The sequence below is a fragment of the Rhinolophus sinicus genome, chromosome X (genome assembly GCF_036562045.2).
Source record: "Rhinolophus sinicus isolate RSC01 chromosome X, ASM3656204v1, whole genome shotgun sequence".
NCBI lineage: Eukaryota > Metazoa > Chordata > Mammalia > Chiroptera > Rhinolophidae > Rhinolophus > Rhinolophus sinicus.
Genome location: NC_133768.1, coordinates 97,943,616 through 97,961,057, shown reverse-complemented (window position 1 = coordinate 97,961,057; position 17,442 = coordinate 97,943,616). Strand labels below are relative to the sequence as shown.

At 39.2% G+C, this 17,442-nt stretch overlaps 1 protein-coding gene across 1 annotated transcript in view; it reads right to left on the bottom strand.

The window, feature by feature from the left end:
* ADGRG4 (adhesion G protein-coupled receptor G4) overlaps nt 1-17,442 on the bottom strand; it is a 115,290-nt gene that overhangs the window by 49,881 nt on the left and 47,967 nt on the right. The window contains exons 3-9 of the mRNA XM_019714659.2: nt 10,564-16,563; nt 9,382-9,476; nt 7,592-7,656; nt 6,094-6,132; nt 4,777-4,830; nt 3,100-3,263; nt 1,475-1,607 (exon numbers count right to left, since the gene is read on the bottom strand). Of these exons, the coding sequence (XP_019570218.2) occupies nt 1,475-1,607; nt 3,100-3,263; nt 4,777-4,830; nt 6,094-6,132; nt 7,592-7,656; nt 9,382-9,476; nt 10,564-16,563 (6,550 nt within the window). The remainder of the gene's footprint in view (nt 1-1,474; nt 1,608-3,099; nt 3,264-4,776; nt 4,831-6,093; nt 6,133-7,591; nt 7,657-9,381; nt 9,477-10,563; nt 16,564-17,442) is intronic.

Genomic DNA, 17,442 nt, shown 5'->3' with positions numbered 1-17,442 from the left:
TTGGCCGTCATCATCCACCCTCCCCTATGCCTCATCTAATTCAAACCAATTCATTTCAAGGCAGCTAATGCATTTATTGAGCACCCACTATGTTCTAAGATTGGTAGTAGGCAGTGAAGACAAATAGGGCAGGGTCTGGTCCCTCAAGGAGCTTGTAAATTGGTGGTTTGAGACTGTAAATATAACTACATTTAACAGGCAAGATATGAGATAGAAAGCCTTATAAACAAAACTAAGTCTATCAAACCACCAAGTAAGGAACACTTGCAACTTTTGAGCAAAGCTGGTTGCTGAAAGGACAGAGATGGAGAAAGCGCCCCTATCCCCACTCAGCAGAGAAAAGAGCGCAAGCAGAGAAAGACATGGAGAAAGTACCCATTGAGTCCACAAGGGCAAATGGCCCTTTTCGCCTGGAACGTGGTAAAGAAGAGAGCCTGTAGGTCTTGAGTACTGTATTTAGAGGCTTGGACTTAATTCTTGAGTCAGTGTGAACCAGAGTGAGAGAGTGACATGACAGCAAGCATATTTTAGGAAAATCACACTGGCAGCAGTATGGAGTATAGCTAGGGGTTAGTGGACAGTTAGAAGACAAGGAGACTGTTCTAAAAGTGGGCAAGAGATAGTAAGGGCCTGTGCCAGGGCAGTAGCAGTGGAGTTGGAAAAGAAAGACTAGATGTGAACTCTGATTGTGACCATAAAAGCCACATGATTTGCTGACTAATTAGACGTAGGGAGGAAGAGGTAGACTACAGTTCAAGATGTTGCCCTCCAAAAGAGAGCTTTTAAGCCTCTGTCAAAAACCTGCTGCCCCTCTGGTCTGCCCACTTAACTTAATGGCACAAACCATTAACAGCAGAAAGAAAAAGAAGGAATGATGATTTTAAGAAGGAGAATGACAAAGTCAACAATAGAAAAGTAACTTAGTAAATTATTATGGCCCATCCACGAGGTAGCTTCTGAGGCAGTTTTTCGAAGTGGTCTTTATGAAGACAAATGTGAAACATAGAAAATGTTGATAACTCACTGAGTTAAAGGGTTATTGATATGAAGACAATGATTACCACTACATAATACTGAAAGGAATGCAGTGAAAGGCTAGATGAAAAAAAATATGATACGCCAACCTGACAACAACTGTGTTCAGGTAGTGGGATCACGAGTGACTTTTTTCTCTTTTGTCTTCTTGAAAATTTTCCTGGAATGTTATTAGGTTGCATTGTATGCTTAAGTAGGTCCAAAAGATGAAAGAAAGAAAGAATGAACGAACGAACGAACGAACGAACGAACGAACGAACGAAAGAAAGAAAGAAAGAAAGAAAGAAAGAAAGAAAGAAAGAAAGAAAGAAAGAAAGAGAGAAAGACTGAGAGCAGAGGGGGAGAGAGAAAGCATACTCAGACAAATGACATAGAAACATGCCCCCAATTAACCAATTTGTGTATCTGAACTAGTAATTAGAACTTGGCTGCTACATACCAGATTCTAGTAGTGTTTCCAGCCTCATTTTTCAGGCATCTAGTTTGGGCTATCTCAGTAGGGTTGGTTGAGGGCCACTTATATGTCCCTTTGTATTTAGAGGCTGTCTCATCGGCTTTGCACTTTCCTGGCTCTACAGAAAAGACATATGCACATTTTAAAGGGCAAAAGGCTCTTAAAAGTAACATGAACATCCATTATGACCCATCATTTTTACCCTGCACACAAACATCAGCAAATAAGAGAGGAAACTTTTTCTACCAGGCCATTTAAAGCAGGCTTCACTGAAAGTAGCATTAAATGGAATCTTTTTATTTTTTTAAACAAGCCTCTCACTACAACCTCACATTTAGTCCTTTTCATTAAAATTACTGGTTGACAGGACAGGTTTTGTTGTTGTTGTTTTAAAAAATGATACACATGCCTTGAAAAAGATTCAAGCCACACAATGAGGTGTAGAGTAAAAATCAAAAATCCCCACCTGCCAATTGCCCAACTTCTGAGATACCCACTATTAATAGTGTGAGGTGCAATGACAGGAGACTAAGGCTGACTTCTCGTTCTGGATGGTTCCTCCCTTCTTAAGGGACTCTGGAGTGGATTTGGTTTTAATAAACTCAATGTATCCACCATCACCAATATAGACAGGGGATCTTCATTCTGATATTGGTGCTGAGGGCAAAGTATTGCTGCCAAGTGTTGTCACCTTAAGGGAGATGCAACCTAGGCTAAGTTTATGTGATAAGTTCCCAGTTTTTACTGACCGCTCAGTGGGTTTGTGACCCTGATACTGAAATCTTTCCCTCAAATGTTCAGAGAGTGGTCCAAGAAGTGGCCCCACCAGCCGTGCCCAGCCATCCCAGTCTGCTCCTTTGAATGAGGATGAAAGATGCCTTCCACTCACTTTCAGTACACTGTTCATTAACATCATTTGCATGGCGGCTCTGTCTGTGGCTTCAACACTTCTCTGCCTTCCATCTCACTTTCATTCGCAGTCACAGCCTGTCCTCTGCCACCTAATTAGTTTGTTGCCAAGGACTGTGCATTCTAATGCCTATGTGTGCTATCTGGGTTAGCTCAATATTTTCACCGCAGTCTATTGGGGAAAGGGAAGAAAGCTGGCAGCAATGGGAAGGAAGTGGCGTGGCCTGATAGCCTTTCTCTTTTACCATTAAAGCCTTGCTAATCTAAAAAGAAAATTCCCATGAGAGAAATTCTGGACTGTTCCCAGATCACTTTCCAAGATGAATAGGCTGGTTAAATCAATCAATAAATTAGCAAGTATTTATTGGGCAGCTATTATGTGTAATGAGGACGCTCTCCAGGTCTCTGGGTATTTATGCCAGAGAGACAATCCTTCCATTCCATTGATGGACTGGCCACTGCTGAAATCCAGAGCTGACCAACAGTCTCTGGTAATCCTTCTGGAACTCTGCTTTTTTTTTTTTTAAATAAGTTCTTAAAGGTAGAAAGCTTGTCAGGGCAAGTGAGCGTTGAGGATGTGAAAAGGAACATGAAGACCATTTCCCTCTCCCTCTGAACTCAGGATCGCTTACTGTGTGTGCATTATGAGCTTTATAATAAAGAAAAGTGAATGCATATGGAAATATCCCCCCCACAATTACCTAGTTTTTTCACTGTAACGTGTTCAGAATTTACTAATAACGTCAGTTGATCTTGTGTGAAGTTTCCATGCGTGGAGTTGCCATGTATTTTACTTTTGATCCTGCTGATCAATTCAGTGGGTGCTAAAGAAGAATTGGCTTTTATGATGACCTGACAAGCACATCTAAAAAATAGAACAAAAAATAAAGATATTGCAGTTATGTCAACAGAGTGTAATTTGTTGTGATGAAATTCTGTACAGATGACTTAATTGGTAGTCCATAAATATCAAACAGTTTACAGTTATTAAGTGGCAAATCTTAAGAAATGATGTAAGACAGCATATTGAAATCTTCTGATAAATTTTCTCATATCCAAAATAAACAACTCAAAACTCATTTTCAGAAGAACAGTCAGCAACATTTGCATTATGTTGAAATTGACTAGCCATGTTATTTCTCTAGGAGTTTGTGATAATTAATAGAGAAGATGAAGTACTCAGGATTTATTACTTCAGAGAAAACCTTTTATCCTTCTGGTCTCCAATTTAGCCATCATTACTGCAATAAGGCAAATAGGCACATGCTCAATTAGTCTATAAAGATGTGTTCTACAGAAAGCCTATTTCTATAATAAAATAATAATGATGATGATGATAATTATAGTAGCTAACATTTATAGAGCTCTTGCTCCACATGTTTTTATTCATGTTATCCTCACAACAACATTATGAGGTAGTGCTCTTGTTATCCCCATTCTACAGATGAGGGAACTAAGCCTCAGCCAAGGTCACAAAGACCTAGTATTTCATTTCTCAATATTCTTACCACTAAAAGATATGTTATGAAAGAATAGGGCTGTCCCTGACCTCAACCTCTGTAGCGAAGTCCTCAAACATTTTAAATCCCTTTATTGCATTACAGAGCACATTTCAGATAAGAAATGTACCTATGTTTTTTCTCTATTTCCATTTGTAGATGCATCTTTTTGAAGAACACATTTCTTATGTTTCCTACAGGAACATTACATGTGCCTGTGTTTACTCAAAATTTCTCTCTATGTCCAATCTAAGTCATGCCTACCCCTCTATCTATCCATATTTGGTGAAGTACCTACTCATTTTACACATTTCATTTGGAGCCTACTTCTTCGCAGCTTTCATCTTTCCAGTCTGAAGAGGGCTCCTCTTTTTTAAACTCCTCCTCTTACTGCAACAGACCTTATATTCTTAACACCCTGAACACTTCTATGACCTTTCCATGAATCTTCTTTGGCTATATATCCTTCTTGAGTTGCATCAAGCAGACAGAAAATAGCCAGTGTTCAGGGAGGAGCTGGACCACAGTCTGAACAGGATCAAGGATGCTTTCCATGCTGTGTTTTCAATTTCCCTGTTCAGTATTTTGTGGACTTTTTTGATGACAACAAACATTTAATTCCCCCACCCCCAAATTATGACCACTTTGGACCCCATTTTCTCTGCACTACAAAGAAGCAACAGGCAGACTGCTAGGCTGTGCTGTGACCAACTGAAACAACTTATTTCATGAAAACAAGAGCTCAATTACAGCCTCTGTAAAATCCCCACTAGGTACTTTGATCTTCTGACAACTCTGACCAACAGGCTGCACTTACAGAATTAAATGGAAGGAAAGTCAGAACTAAATGTACCAGCTATGAATAAACTCAGCTCCTACCTGTATTGTACATGGGAAATTGTAGCCATCTCTTGCCCTTCTCTCTGTTCCAAATAATGGAAAAGAAAGGACATAGCCACTGAAATCTTTATCACAATTGAGTACAGGGCTTATTGTCAACAATCACAATTATACTTTATATTTATTGTAACCCACTCTCATCTTCAAGTTACTATCAAACACATCAATGCATTTAATCCTCACACCAACTCTGTAAGGTGGGCAATCCAGGGATTGTCACCCCATTTTCTACATGAGGAAGTTAAGTCTCAGAGCAGTTAATGATCTGGCTAGTATCACACAGCTGATGATTCTCAGAACTGCGAGCAGAATCTAAGCCTTCTGGATCTGAAGCTTAACAAGGTGATGACAACAGTAAACACTACCAAGTATTTACTATACTCCATGTCCCATACTAAGCACTTTACACAAATTATCCCATTCCATCTTTCCAACAGCCCTGTGAGGAATGGTAATATTGTTATCCCCATTTCACAGATGAGGAAACTGAGGCACAGACAGATTAGTTAAGTTGCCCAAGGTCTCACAGTCAGGAAGTGGAAGAACACGGATTCTAACCCAGGTAGCCTGACTCTGCGGACAACATTATCACCAAAAAGCTTTTATACCTATTATTTGAAAGGGATTTTAGTTATGTCATGTTATTTATCATGTAGTAAATTAAAAATTTCTGACTCAGCTATTTACAGAAAGTATTTTAAGTGTTGGCACATGATTTGGAATGCCCTGTAGGCTTGATTGTACTTTGCATAGTCAAAATATTTATCTCATATTTAAATATCTTAAAAGCTGTGTGCTTACTAATCCTTTCAGAGTCTAACATTGTAAAGCTTTCAGGTACTGGAATAAGTACTGAGAATTGTGGCAAGGATGATGGGAGATAGTTTTGACACACTCTGACTTCAAATATACACAAATAGAGGGTAAGTTTATTATATAAATGACAGTCTTACAAACCATTGTGCCACTCTTGCAAGAACCGGATATTTTTGCAAGAAGTCCACAACCAAGAAATTCCATTCACCATTTACAATCTCCAAGTCATTCTGTACTCCCATAGCCCACAAAATGTACCTCAAAAAAACTGCCACATAGATAGTTCAGATAAAGCACAGGATGGTTTCCTTAATGGGTTCTTGTGCAGATTCCAGAGAAAGTAATTTATTTTGACCCTCAATGATCACAATACAGCATTGCCTGATAATATACTCTTGGGTGGAAGAGCTATTTACTTACATCTAATCAGGTACAGGATGGGTTGGTTACAAGTACATTTATTTTCAAAAATTACTTACAAAAGCTCGGTCCATGGTTATTTCTTCCTCAGAAGTGTCTCTGTATCAAAAGCATCAGAATTTATAGAAAAATGAAATAGAGTACCAAAAACACAAAGACACAAGTTCAGGAGAAAGATAACTCTGAGGCAAAACTGTAGAATCCCCCAGCTTGGAATTCAAATAATACTAGGGCTCCAAGGAGATACTTCAAAAGAGCTTGGTCACTATTTACATACCAAAATGATGATAAGCCTCTGACTCAGAAATCTCTCATAATAGTCAAAGCAAGGATGTATAAAAATATATGTATAAAGGTGGGAATAACTGAAATGTCCATTACTAGATAATTGGATAAATATGCCATGACACACCCATACAAAAGAATCCTATGCAGGCATTGAAATGAATAAGCTGGCCTGAAAAGATGTACATGATGTATTCTAAAGCAAAAAAAGAAAGTTGTAAAACAGTATATAGAGTAGGATCTCATTCTCTTGTAAATGCATGGCAACAGATATGTAAAATAAGCTGTTAACCAGAGTTATTGGAGGGCATGGGGCAAGGCAGGTTTCTGGAGACTTTTGCTATCCAAGTTATATATTTCTGTAAAGCTCTAAGATTTTACAATGGCCACATAATACTTTTGTAGTAAGGAAAAATAATTGACACAATTGTTTAAAAGAATGTTTTCTATTCCAGACATCCCCAATTTTTTAAAATAACCTACCATGAATTTATTTCTGTTACTTTCTATAAACATTCTTGAACCTATTTATATTTAAATATACAATAGAAACCAAAACTCCAGTGTATGGAAGAAAGGCACTCACATTTACTGTTCTAAAAATCAGCTTACTGTGGTATACTAGAGCCATGCCTATTTTTCAAAGGGATTCTTCTGGATGTTCCTTTAACAGAGGACTACTACCATATATATGCAGGGCAAGAGCAGAGGAAACATTTCTCAGGTGATCAATTGCTTCTGTCATGGTCTTCTTGATACTACTCAGTGCCTGCCCATTTCACTGCAGTCACCTCTCCAAATTTGTGCCCCAGGCAAGTCTTAGACTAGTCAGTGTTTCTTACTTTAAACATTTTAAGTTCCCATTGGAATTTCTAAATTCCTGAAATTGCATTATCTAAAATTGAAAAGACTTATAAATCCTCATGCTTGGCCATTCTGAGCCTTTCATCCCTTTAATGCTTGATTTTTTTTCTAAGTCACAGAATTATAGCATTTTAAAGCTAAAAAGGGCATTAGAGGTAACTGAGTCCAATTCCACTGTCTCCTCTACTTATTTTCTTGTTTTGTTCTCCCATTGGCTTTATACCCTACAGTAATAATACAAATTTCTTTCTCATTCCAAAGAGAACCTCCACTCAGAAGCAAAGGCACAACTCAAAATGCAGCATCTCCTACATCTCAGACAAAAGCAAAGGAAATCCCCTCTGGATAGGAAGAGACCCAGAATGCCCTCAAACTGCCCTTCAACCCACAGTAGATGACACTCACATACCTGCTTTTGATTTGAATAGCCAGATTAGCAAGAACAAATTCACTATCCTGAAATACAGAATTCAACTGTAAAAGACAAAACATATCAGTTTTAGTATTCCCACTTCTCTATCTCAGCAAAGTTACCTGAGATGATGTGATCATTAAGTTTCATTCATTATTTCAGTTGATTCAACATTTCCATCAGCTCCAGTTTTTACCTACTGTTAGAGAGGAATTGTGTCCCTCCAAAATTTATATGTTGAAGCCCTAACCCTCTAATGTGACTGTATTTGGAACTAGGGCCTTTAAGGAGGTAATTAAGGCTAAATGAGGTCATAAGGGTGGAGCCCTAATCCTGTAAGACTGGTGTCCCTATAAGAAGAGGATGAAACACCAGAGACCCCACCTCTCCCTCTCTCTCTCTCTCTCTCTCTCTCTCTCTCTCTCTCTCTCTCTCTCTCTCTCTCTCTCTGTGCAAATACACACAGAGAAAAAGCCATGTGAGGACACAACGAGAAGGTGACCACCTACAAGGCAAAGAGAGAGACCTCACCAGAAACCAATCCTGCTGAGACATTGATCTTGGACTTTCAGTTTCCAGAGCTATGAGAAAATAAACATCTGTTGTTTAATCCACTCAGTACATCATACTTTGTTATGGCAATCCTAGTGGATGACTGTACTCACCCACTTTCAAGAACTTATAATTATGTCATATACACTTGAAAATAAATGTTGATGGGAAGAGAGGAAACAAACATGATCATTTACTGTTCATACAGATGCAAGTTGGTATCATCTGTCTGGAAAGTCACTTATCGATAGCCATTAAAATGTTCATGTCCTTTGATTCAGCAATTCCAATTCTAGAAATTTATCCTATAGAAATACTCAAGTGCACCCCAGATTTTATTGCAAGGGCATTATTGTCAGCATTGTTTCCAAATAGTGAAAAAATAGAAACAACATAAATGTTCACCAATGGATAATACCTGGATTTTTAAAAAATGCGTTACAACCATCTAGTGAAATATTATGCATCTACTAAAGTGTATGAGGTAGATCTATATTTATCATCATGAATATGCTCAAAGATAGATGGTTAAATGAATAAAAGCAAGTTGCACAACAGCATAATTAGTATGACTCCAATTATTTTCATAAAAGAACATACATGCACCAATGTTATTATATGTATAGGAAAAAATCTGAAAGAATATACCTCAAACTGTTGAAGAGGAGTTAATAGAAGAATTGGTATTAGAGAGGACATTTATTTTCTGGGTTTCAGATTTCAGTTTCTGGATTTTTGCAGAGAGTATGTGGTACTCTTATATCAGAAAAATGTAAGGGCAAATAAAACGTTTATTGTGTGGGGCAGAAAAAATTAAAATGCAGAAAACAAAAATATTTAAATAAAAATGGCATAGACTTCGTTATCACAGCTCTCCTACTTTCCACAAATAGGAAAATTTGGCAAAGACCCAGAATTCGGGTCAGTGGAGAGAAATGTACAGTTCTAAACAATTTACAATATTAACATTCCATAAAAGCTTTCAACATTGACACTGTGAAAGAGAAACTTCATACATCCTCATGGTGTTGATTACAGACTGGAGAGATTTGCAGCAAAAAAATCAAAACCAATTAGCTGTGAAATGTATTATGGGTAGAAAAAGTAAAGCCTAGTTTTAATCTATTCAATCTTTCATATATATATATATATATATATATATATATATATATATATATATATATATATATTCACATATTTTATATGTGCCATAAATATTCAAAAGATTATCTTACCCAATTTTCTGCAAATTCATTTACAACACTGGTAATAGGGATTGCTGGCTCTTCATCAAAAACAGAGAAGCTCATTTCAATATTGTAGAAGGAAACTGTAATTAAAAATAAGAAGATTAATTTCATTCATTTAGTTCAAGAAATTTAACTTAACTTCTGTCAATTTGGTCATAATTGCTCTTCGTTTTAAAGAAATCAAACAATGAAGTATCACTTTTAAACTTTGCTTAATACAACTCCAAGGTCAAGAACCAGCACTTTTGCCTTCATATTCAAAAGCAAAACAGGACATACTATCGAAGTTTTGCTTTAATTATTTGGGCAGTTCTATGCAGTTGATAGACATTCTCCAAATCTCCCAAATCCTCAATTTTCATTGGCCAAAAGATTTCCAGTCCATTTAATGGCCAAGCCGAATATTATCTCACAGGATCATTTGTCCTGAGAAAATATTTGTTTTTTTCCTGTGCCTTTCTGCTTCAGGTTTTTCTCTCTGTGGTTCCCTCTCTCTCATCTGTCCTATCAAATTTCAATTTTGGAATGTTAAAAGTTGAAGGAACATCCAAAATTTGAGCAATATGCAAGCCAAATACTCCCTGGCCTCTGATAAACATTCCAAGCTGGTAGCTGAAGGCGAAGATTGGAGAAGGCTGAGACTTGTATAAGAGGAATTCAAAAAGGCAGTCTAGAATATCTTTTGGGGTTTTCTGGTGTGTGGTCAATATGCCGGACCTAACACTATACAATCCTATTATTGGGAAGGGTTGATGTTCCTGACCCATGTTCACATTGGCAGAATCAGAGGTAGAGCATCAGAAACACAATAGGTGGAAAGGAGACTTAGAAATGTCATACTGAGGGAAAAGATATATGTGCATTATACTCCAATAAAGCCAAGATAAGCAAAATGGCTAGAGAATTCTGTAGTTGGATAAGATACCAACAGTACCCACTGTCTGAAGGAGATAAGATGTAATACAGAATTGTACACCTGAAATCTATGTAATTTTACTAACAACTGTCACCCCAATAAATTTAATAAAATAAAATTTAAAAAAAAAAGAAACTCCTGTGCCCTTCTTTATACTTTTCTGCCTTCAGAGAACTGACCACCTTGGAAAACACATGGCTTGTTGAGCATGCATTCCATTAGTGATACACTACACACATTGTGGAACGTACCTGTAGACTCAGTGGCAAGAGGTGAAGTCGATGTTTCCGTAGATAGAAAGGAAGGGGTGGGGTCCAGCCAGGTTGTCGCAAAAAAGGAAGACAGTAGTGAAGACACAGTTGCTGTAGAAGGATATGTTACTCTAGTGGATATGAGTGGAAATGAGGCTCCAGTAGCGGTGGATGTGGTGGTGGTGGTTGTATTTGGAAGGGAGTCCAGTGTGGGCTTAGGAAAAACTAAAGTAGGAGATGCTGATGCAGCTGGAATTCTGCTCCATGCAGATATTATTGTAGAGCTAGGCCAAAGCATGGAACCAATAGATAGGGTGGGATTAGTTGTAGAAGGTGACCTACTCATTCTACTAAAAGATGAAGGTTGAGACACAGTTCTGGAGTTGACAGTCACAGTGGTTCTGGAAGAAGCCTCAGGGGATATGGAAATGTATACACTGCCATCTGTGATTTTCATAGACATAGGGAGAGAAGTTGGGAAGGCAGCAGTGACACTGCCCACTGTAGGCATAGGAGTGATTTTGGTGAGTATGGTACTTACAGTGGCAAAGGGTAGTGTTGTAAAGTTAGTGAATGGGTGTGTTGGTGTCATGTTAGAAGTCAGAAATGTGGATTTTGACACCTCTCCTGTAGAGGAAGTTATGATGTGAGGCGTATTAGATACAGTTGCCAGAGGGGAATCCGAAGGGAGACTAGATGAGATCCAAGTCAGCATGGGTGAAGTAGGAGCCTTTGAAATTATAGATCCTGAAGCAGCACCAGAAGGATTCAATGGGAGTGTGGTCTCAGGAGTTACAGATGGGGTTGTCTTCTCAAATGTCTGCTTAATTTCCGCCAAAGTGGTAGGGATAGATCTTGAAGATATTGATACTGAAGGGCTCTCAGACATCCCCAAGGTAGGAAGAATTCCTGATGTGGAAATTGATGACATTGCCATAACATCTTCAGATACAAGAGCAGTCTGAGGGGCTGTGAATGCTGACAAAGACCCAGGAACAAGGTGTAGAGTCTCTGTTTCCATCTTGTTGGGTGTAGGTACAGGAGTAGTGGTGAAAATTGGAAATTGAGAATCTTCAGCTCTGGATGTGTTCCAGGAAGTCATAAGAAGAGACTGGGTGTTACTAGATGGAGTTCTTGTTCCCAGAACTGGAAATTCAACCATTTGGGATGTGGGAGAGAAAAAAGTCTTTGGAGTAGAGAACTCAGTTTCAGTACTATGAGGTGAAAAAACAAATGATGTCAAAGATGGCAGAGTTGCACTGGATGGAATCCGTGAAGGATATGAAACAGGGGCATTCACAGATGTGGCACCTTTTATTAGTTCAGCTGTTGAAGTATTTTCTGACAAGGAAGTCGTCTTTTTTGTATTTGAAGAAAAGTAAGTGGTGGCTTTTATACTTTTTGTGGGTCCAGGAGTGCTCCTAAAACTAGACAAAGATGGGGAAACCTGAATATTTAAGGAAGTTTGGAGACTATCTGAAGGAGTAGATGAAAGCACACTTTCAGGGGCAGCAGTTCTGGAATAAGCATTTGTGAGAGCTGTTATTCTACCACTGCTTATAGTATATAGGGAGCTGTTAGTAATTTCAGATAATATGCCTATAGTTGTAGCCTCATATCCTTGGGATGATTGTTGGGTGGTTGATAGAAATGGTGAAAATGTGATCTTTGGAATGGAAGAAATAGCTTCAGTGGAGGTAGCGGTGCCTACAAATGGAGTCACCACCCTAGTCATAATAGTGGTTGGAATGGTTTTCACAGAAGAAAAAGTTGGCTCTGTTGGAGAGGGAAAGGATGTAGGCATGATCCTGGAGGACATTTCTGTCATTTCTGAAGTAGTGAAAGCAGAGGAAACCATTGTGCTTTTTGAAGTAGGTCCAGCATGTGTCACAGGTGTGATAGCCAATGTAGATGTTTGTATGGTCATAGTAGTCCTAGGGGTAGTTGAAGACAATAATGTAGGGAATGATCCAACTCTTGTGGAAGTATCAGAAGAAACAGCTGGAGGTGAGAAAGCAGAGTCATGAACCAATGTTGAGGACACCTCAGAGACAGGCCCAGAAGTGGCTAGAGAGGGACTTTTCAAACAATCTGGGTGTGCTGTTTTAGGAGATTTAGTCTTTAGTATTGTGGGAGTGTCAGAAACTCTTCTGGAGGTGAAGGCAATGACACTAACTGGCAGTGAGGACATCTGGTAGATAGGAATGGATTTTCCCATAGAGGTGTTCCCAATAAGTGCCGCAGTTACATTTGGAGCAGGAAGGACTGTAGTGATCCCATCAGTAGAGATAATTGTAAATTTGGTACTAGATAGTCCAGTTGTGGAAAGAGACAGGGACTCGGGGGAGGTCTGTGTGCTTTCAGAAATGGGAGAGGCAACTGAAGTCACCTCAGGTTGAGTCCTGGGTGAAAGCAAGTGTGAGAGAGTTGTGTTGATGTTTACAGGATTTGATATTCTGGTTGTTCTGGAAGTTACGGTATCTACAAATGAAGTATTCTGGCTGGATGAGAAAGGGTGAGTCACAGAGCTGGTGCTTACTGTCATTTTCTCAGTCCTGGGAGTATATACTGAAAGGACACTCAAACTTTCTTTTTCAGGAGACAAAGATGTGGTAATTGTCAGAGCTTGTGAAGGGAGAATTGTTTTCCCAAAACTGGTATACATTTCTGGAATGTGAATATCTGTGTTACTTGAGGTCCAGGTAGGTGTAGTCGGAGTACTCTTAGAAGTGGGAGATGAAGTTGAAATCCTATCACGTGAAGTTGCAAGTGGAATCTCCGACGGTGAATGTGTTCGATGACTGGGAATTTTTGTGATCTCAGCAAATCCTGTGCCTGTCATTTCTGAGGATGTAGTGCTCTGGGCCTCTGAAATGAAAGGATTCTTTGATGGGGATATTTCTGTGGTGTCCACAGTTTCAGGTGTGTTTCCCAGGGTGGTGGCTATCTGCTCTTTGTCAGAAGACAAGGTAGAAAAGTCAATCACTGATAGGGTGGGGACCGGTGTGTTTGCAAGACGTGTGGAAAATTGAGAAATGAGACCATCTGCTGAAGTAGTAAGCTTGTTGGCAGAGGCGTGTGAGGACATGATCTTATCAACAACAGAAGTTTCTGTGGTGCCAGTAACCAAACTAACAACATCTCCACTACCACTGGAAGTGTACGAAAAGTTTACAGCATGGGTAGAAGTCTCCTCCACTTGAGATACTGAGTGGGTTGCTATTGGTGTAGACATAGTTGAGATCATATGAGTGGAGGACGTATCAGGAGTGTTGTCAGGGAGAGATTTAGAGCAGGCCAGAGTGGGTGTGGATGGAGTTACTGTGTCAGCTGAGGTGGAGAAAAGGGTGGTCTCAGCCTTAGTTGCCACAAGAGTGCTAGGGCTCAGCGAGGGAACTTGAGTTTCTGTCAGAGAGGGAACGGCTGTGGGTGTCATCCTGACAGAGATCACTGTAGCCTCTGAAGTGGTGTGAGCTGAGACTCTGTGGGTAGGCACAATGTCGCTGGTAATGGAAGCAGTCTGATCCAACAATGGCACTGATGCTGTGCTCACATTAGCTGATGACAGAGTTGAGACACCTGAGAGTATAGATGTGGAGGAAGCCCTGGACAGTGTAGAAGGCTCAGACATGGTAACGTTAGTCTCCTCAGATACCAACATAGAGGTGACAGCAGAGACATTAACTGGCAGTGAGAACATATGGGTAATAGGCACAGGGGTTGCTGAGGAATGGGTAGCTGTAGGCTGTGGAGGCAAGATACTTGCAGACAAGGACATAGCTGTCCTGTCGGTAGGGATAGCGGTAGAACTGCTCTCCAGTATCCTTGTGGTGGAAGCACCCAGGGGTTCAGGGAATGTCTGTGTACTCCCAGAAATGGGATATGGAGTTAGATTCCCCTCAGGTGGAGTCTCTGAAGTCCAAAGTGCTGTATAGATGGGGGTGGAATTAAAGATTTCTGTCATCCCATTGTATGAACTCTTAGGTGTGGTTCTCACCAATTTTGTAGAAAGCCAACTTTCTCTCACCTCAGTAGTTGCAGTTTTACTATCCAGTGAGGTAGATATCTTTTCTAAATCAGGAAAATGAGAAATGGTGACAGAAGTTGTCACCATTTGTGCAGACTCATCTGTTGTTTCCAGCATTGTTGCAAATGGAGAAACCTCAGTTGTCACCGCTATAGTGGATTTTCCCTTATGATAAGGGGAAGTTGTTTCTTTCCTTGTCACAGTAGCATTAGATCTTTGTGTTGTTGCAGACCCTGGTACAGGGATTGTTGTCTCTCCAAATTCAACTGTACCTTTTATCTCTGTTTGTGTGGTCTCAGAAGCACTCTCCTCAGTAGAAAAATGTGGCTCAACCTCAGCAAGGGTAGATATATCTACTGATGGAACAACTGTCTCCCTTGATGTTGAAAGAAGTTCGTTTCCAACTACTGTGGACATAGGGGTGGATTTTAGTAGTAAGATGGTAGGTTTAAACTCAGGCAGTTTCATTACAGATGTGATTCCAGAAACTGTGGAGAAATTGGAAAACCATGGAGATGTCAAATTAGGTAGAGCTGTTGTATACCTGTCTGTGATAGCATCAGTAGTAACAAAAGATTCAGCAGTAGTGATAGCCTCACTCTCTGTGGATACTTCTGGTTGGATAATAATATTAGTAGTTGTGGATGAATGTTCTGTATCTGAAGTACTCCCATGAAATATGGATGTCAAAAGGGTCTGGTCTGGACTGGAAGTCCAAGTGATCTCACTGGTGGAGAATAGGTGTGGCTCAGATGTGGGACCCAACTCAGATGCCTTAGATGTGGAAGCTGATCTAGTGGAAATCAAAGGAAACATGTTTTCACCCCTTGTGGGTGTATTCTGGGTATATACTTGTCCAGTGATTGTGGGGGAAAACATACTTTCAGCCGCTGTAGGTGCAAGTGTGATTCCAGGAGTCAAGGCTGTATGTGTAGTCTCAGCATCAATAACTGTCTGTACACTCTGAGCTCCAATGAATGAAGAGGATGTACTGAAAGAAAGGGCCATAGAAGAGGCCTCTTTTGGCATGGAGGTAGATATTGTATCCTCTACTCTGGGTGAAGCAACATCCTGGAAATTTGTAGATGTCAATTCTGTGTCAGCTGTTCTTAGCTCAGGAGTTGTCTCCATAGGCTTAGTTGGGAGCGTCATTGAATGAACTGTAAATGATACTTCTGTATCAGTCATTGCCAATGTAGATGCTGTCTGATTTCTAGGAAATACAGTATCTCTTGAAGAAGCTGTGGAGATGAGCACAGATTCAGGTGGGGATGCTGATGCAGTCCCAATGTGAGTAGTTGCAGCTGACGTCTGTTTCACAGTGGACCAAGGTACAGTTCCAGCTGCTGTAGATGCAAGAAACTCCTGGCTATCTGTGGAGATAGGGAGTACCCCAATATCTGTGGATTTGTATTTGGGCCAAGATGTTGTAGACGTGGATGTCGACTCAATAGATGTTGTCTTCATAATGGCTGGCTGAGATCCAGTTGCTGAAGTTTTGGATACTATTGAATTCTTAGTAAATCCGGATGCATATAGGAAATTAGTAGCTGTAGTTGGATGAAGGGCCTCAGTAGCAATGGCTTCAGCCATTTTTGTTGTTCTTGTGCTCTCTGAAGGTGAGGACTTAGTTATTTTCATGGAATTGGCTGTAGTGTCTATGGAGGTGCTCTTGGTAGGTAGAGCAATGGCTGCTGAAGTAGACAAAATATCTGCTGCAGAGGTAGCTGTTTCAGCTATGGATGTCTTTAAAAAAATTGGTGCAGTCATTACTTCAAGAGGTGGAGATGTTCTATTAGCATATGATATGGTTGTATAATCAGTTGCAAATATAGGCATGCTTTTAGACATCATTGTAGAAGAATACACAGTCTTTTGTGGTTTTAGTCCAGTAACTTGGGATGGGGTTGTCAAATCTATCTGTGGTGAAAGTGTTGTACTTGTTTCTTGAATTGTTATATCTTCAGAAACAACTGAAAAAATAGAAAGCATATGTTACTTTGGATTCAGATTTAGAAATCAGAGGTGATTCTTTAAAAAAGAGCTCTATAGTTTTTTTTCTCATATTTTTAAAAGGAGGTAAGTATCAGATATAATCAAATCACTTAATTACTTATGAGGATTTTCTACTTTCTAAAACATACATCATACTCATAATGCCCTGGTTAAGCAACAAGTAGGAGGACGTCCATTCCATAGAGTCTCCATAAAAATGTCTAGGCACTCCTGAAAGTGGTATACATGCTAGAGTAGTGTACTGATTAAGAGGATTAGCTTGGGAAATGGACCAATTTCTTGAAAGACACAAGTTACCAAAATTCACTTAAGAAGAAAGAGATAACTTGAGTAGTCCTATGTCTACTAAAGAAATTGAATTGTGTGGTTCAAAATCTTCCAAAAAATAGGACCAGCTTTGATTCACATAGATGTAGTTTTAAATCCTGGCTCCATCACTTTCTCATTATGTAGCCTTGGATTAATTACTTAACCTCTCCGTACTTCAATTTCCTCCTCTGTAATGTGAGATAATAACACCTACCTTATAAAAGTTTTGAGAATTGAGTTAATGCATGTAAAACACATAGCATAGTACCAGGCAAACATTAAGTACTCAAAAATAATTAACTGTTGTGAGTAAAGGCTTGCTATTTTATTTACTTATTTATTTATTACTTTTTTTAAGGCTTGCTATTTTACTCTTGATCAAATTTCTATTATTCATCTAAATACTATAGATTAAAAATGCTTTGATCAGGAACCCCAAGATTAAAATTTCTTTAACGTGCACCACTTATGTATATATATTTATTTATCAATAATGTATATATATAATAAATTTGTATTATGTACAT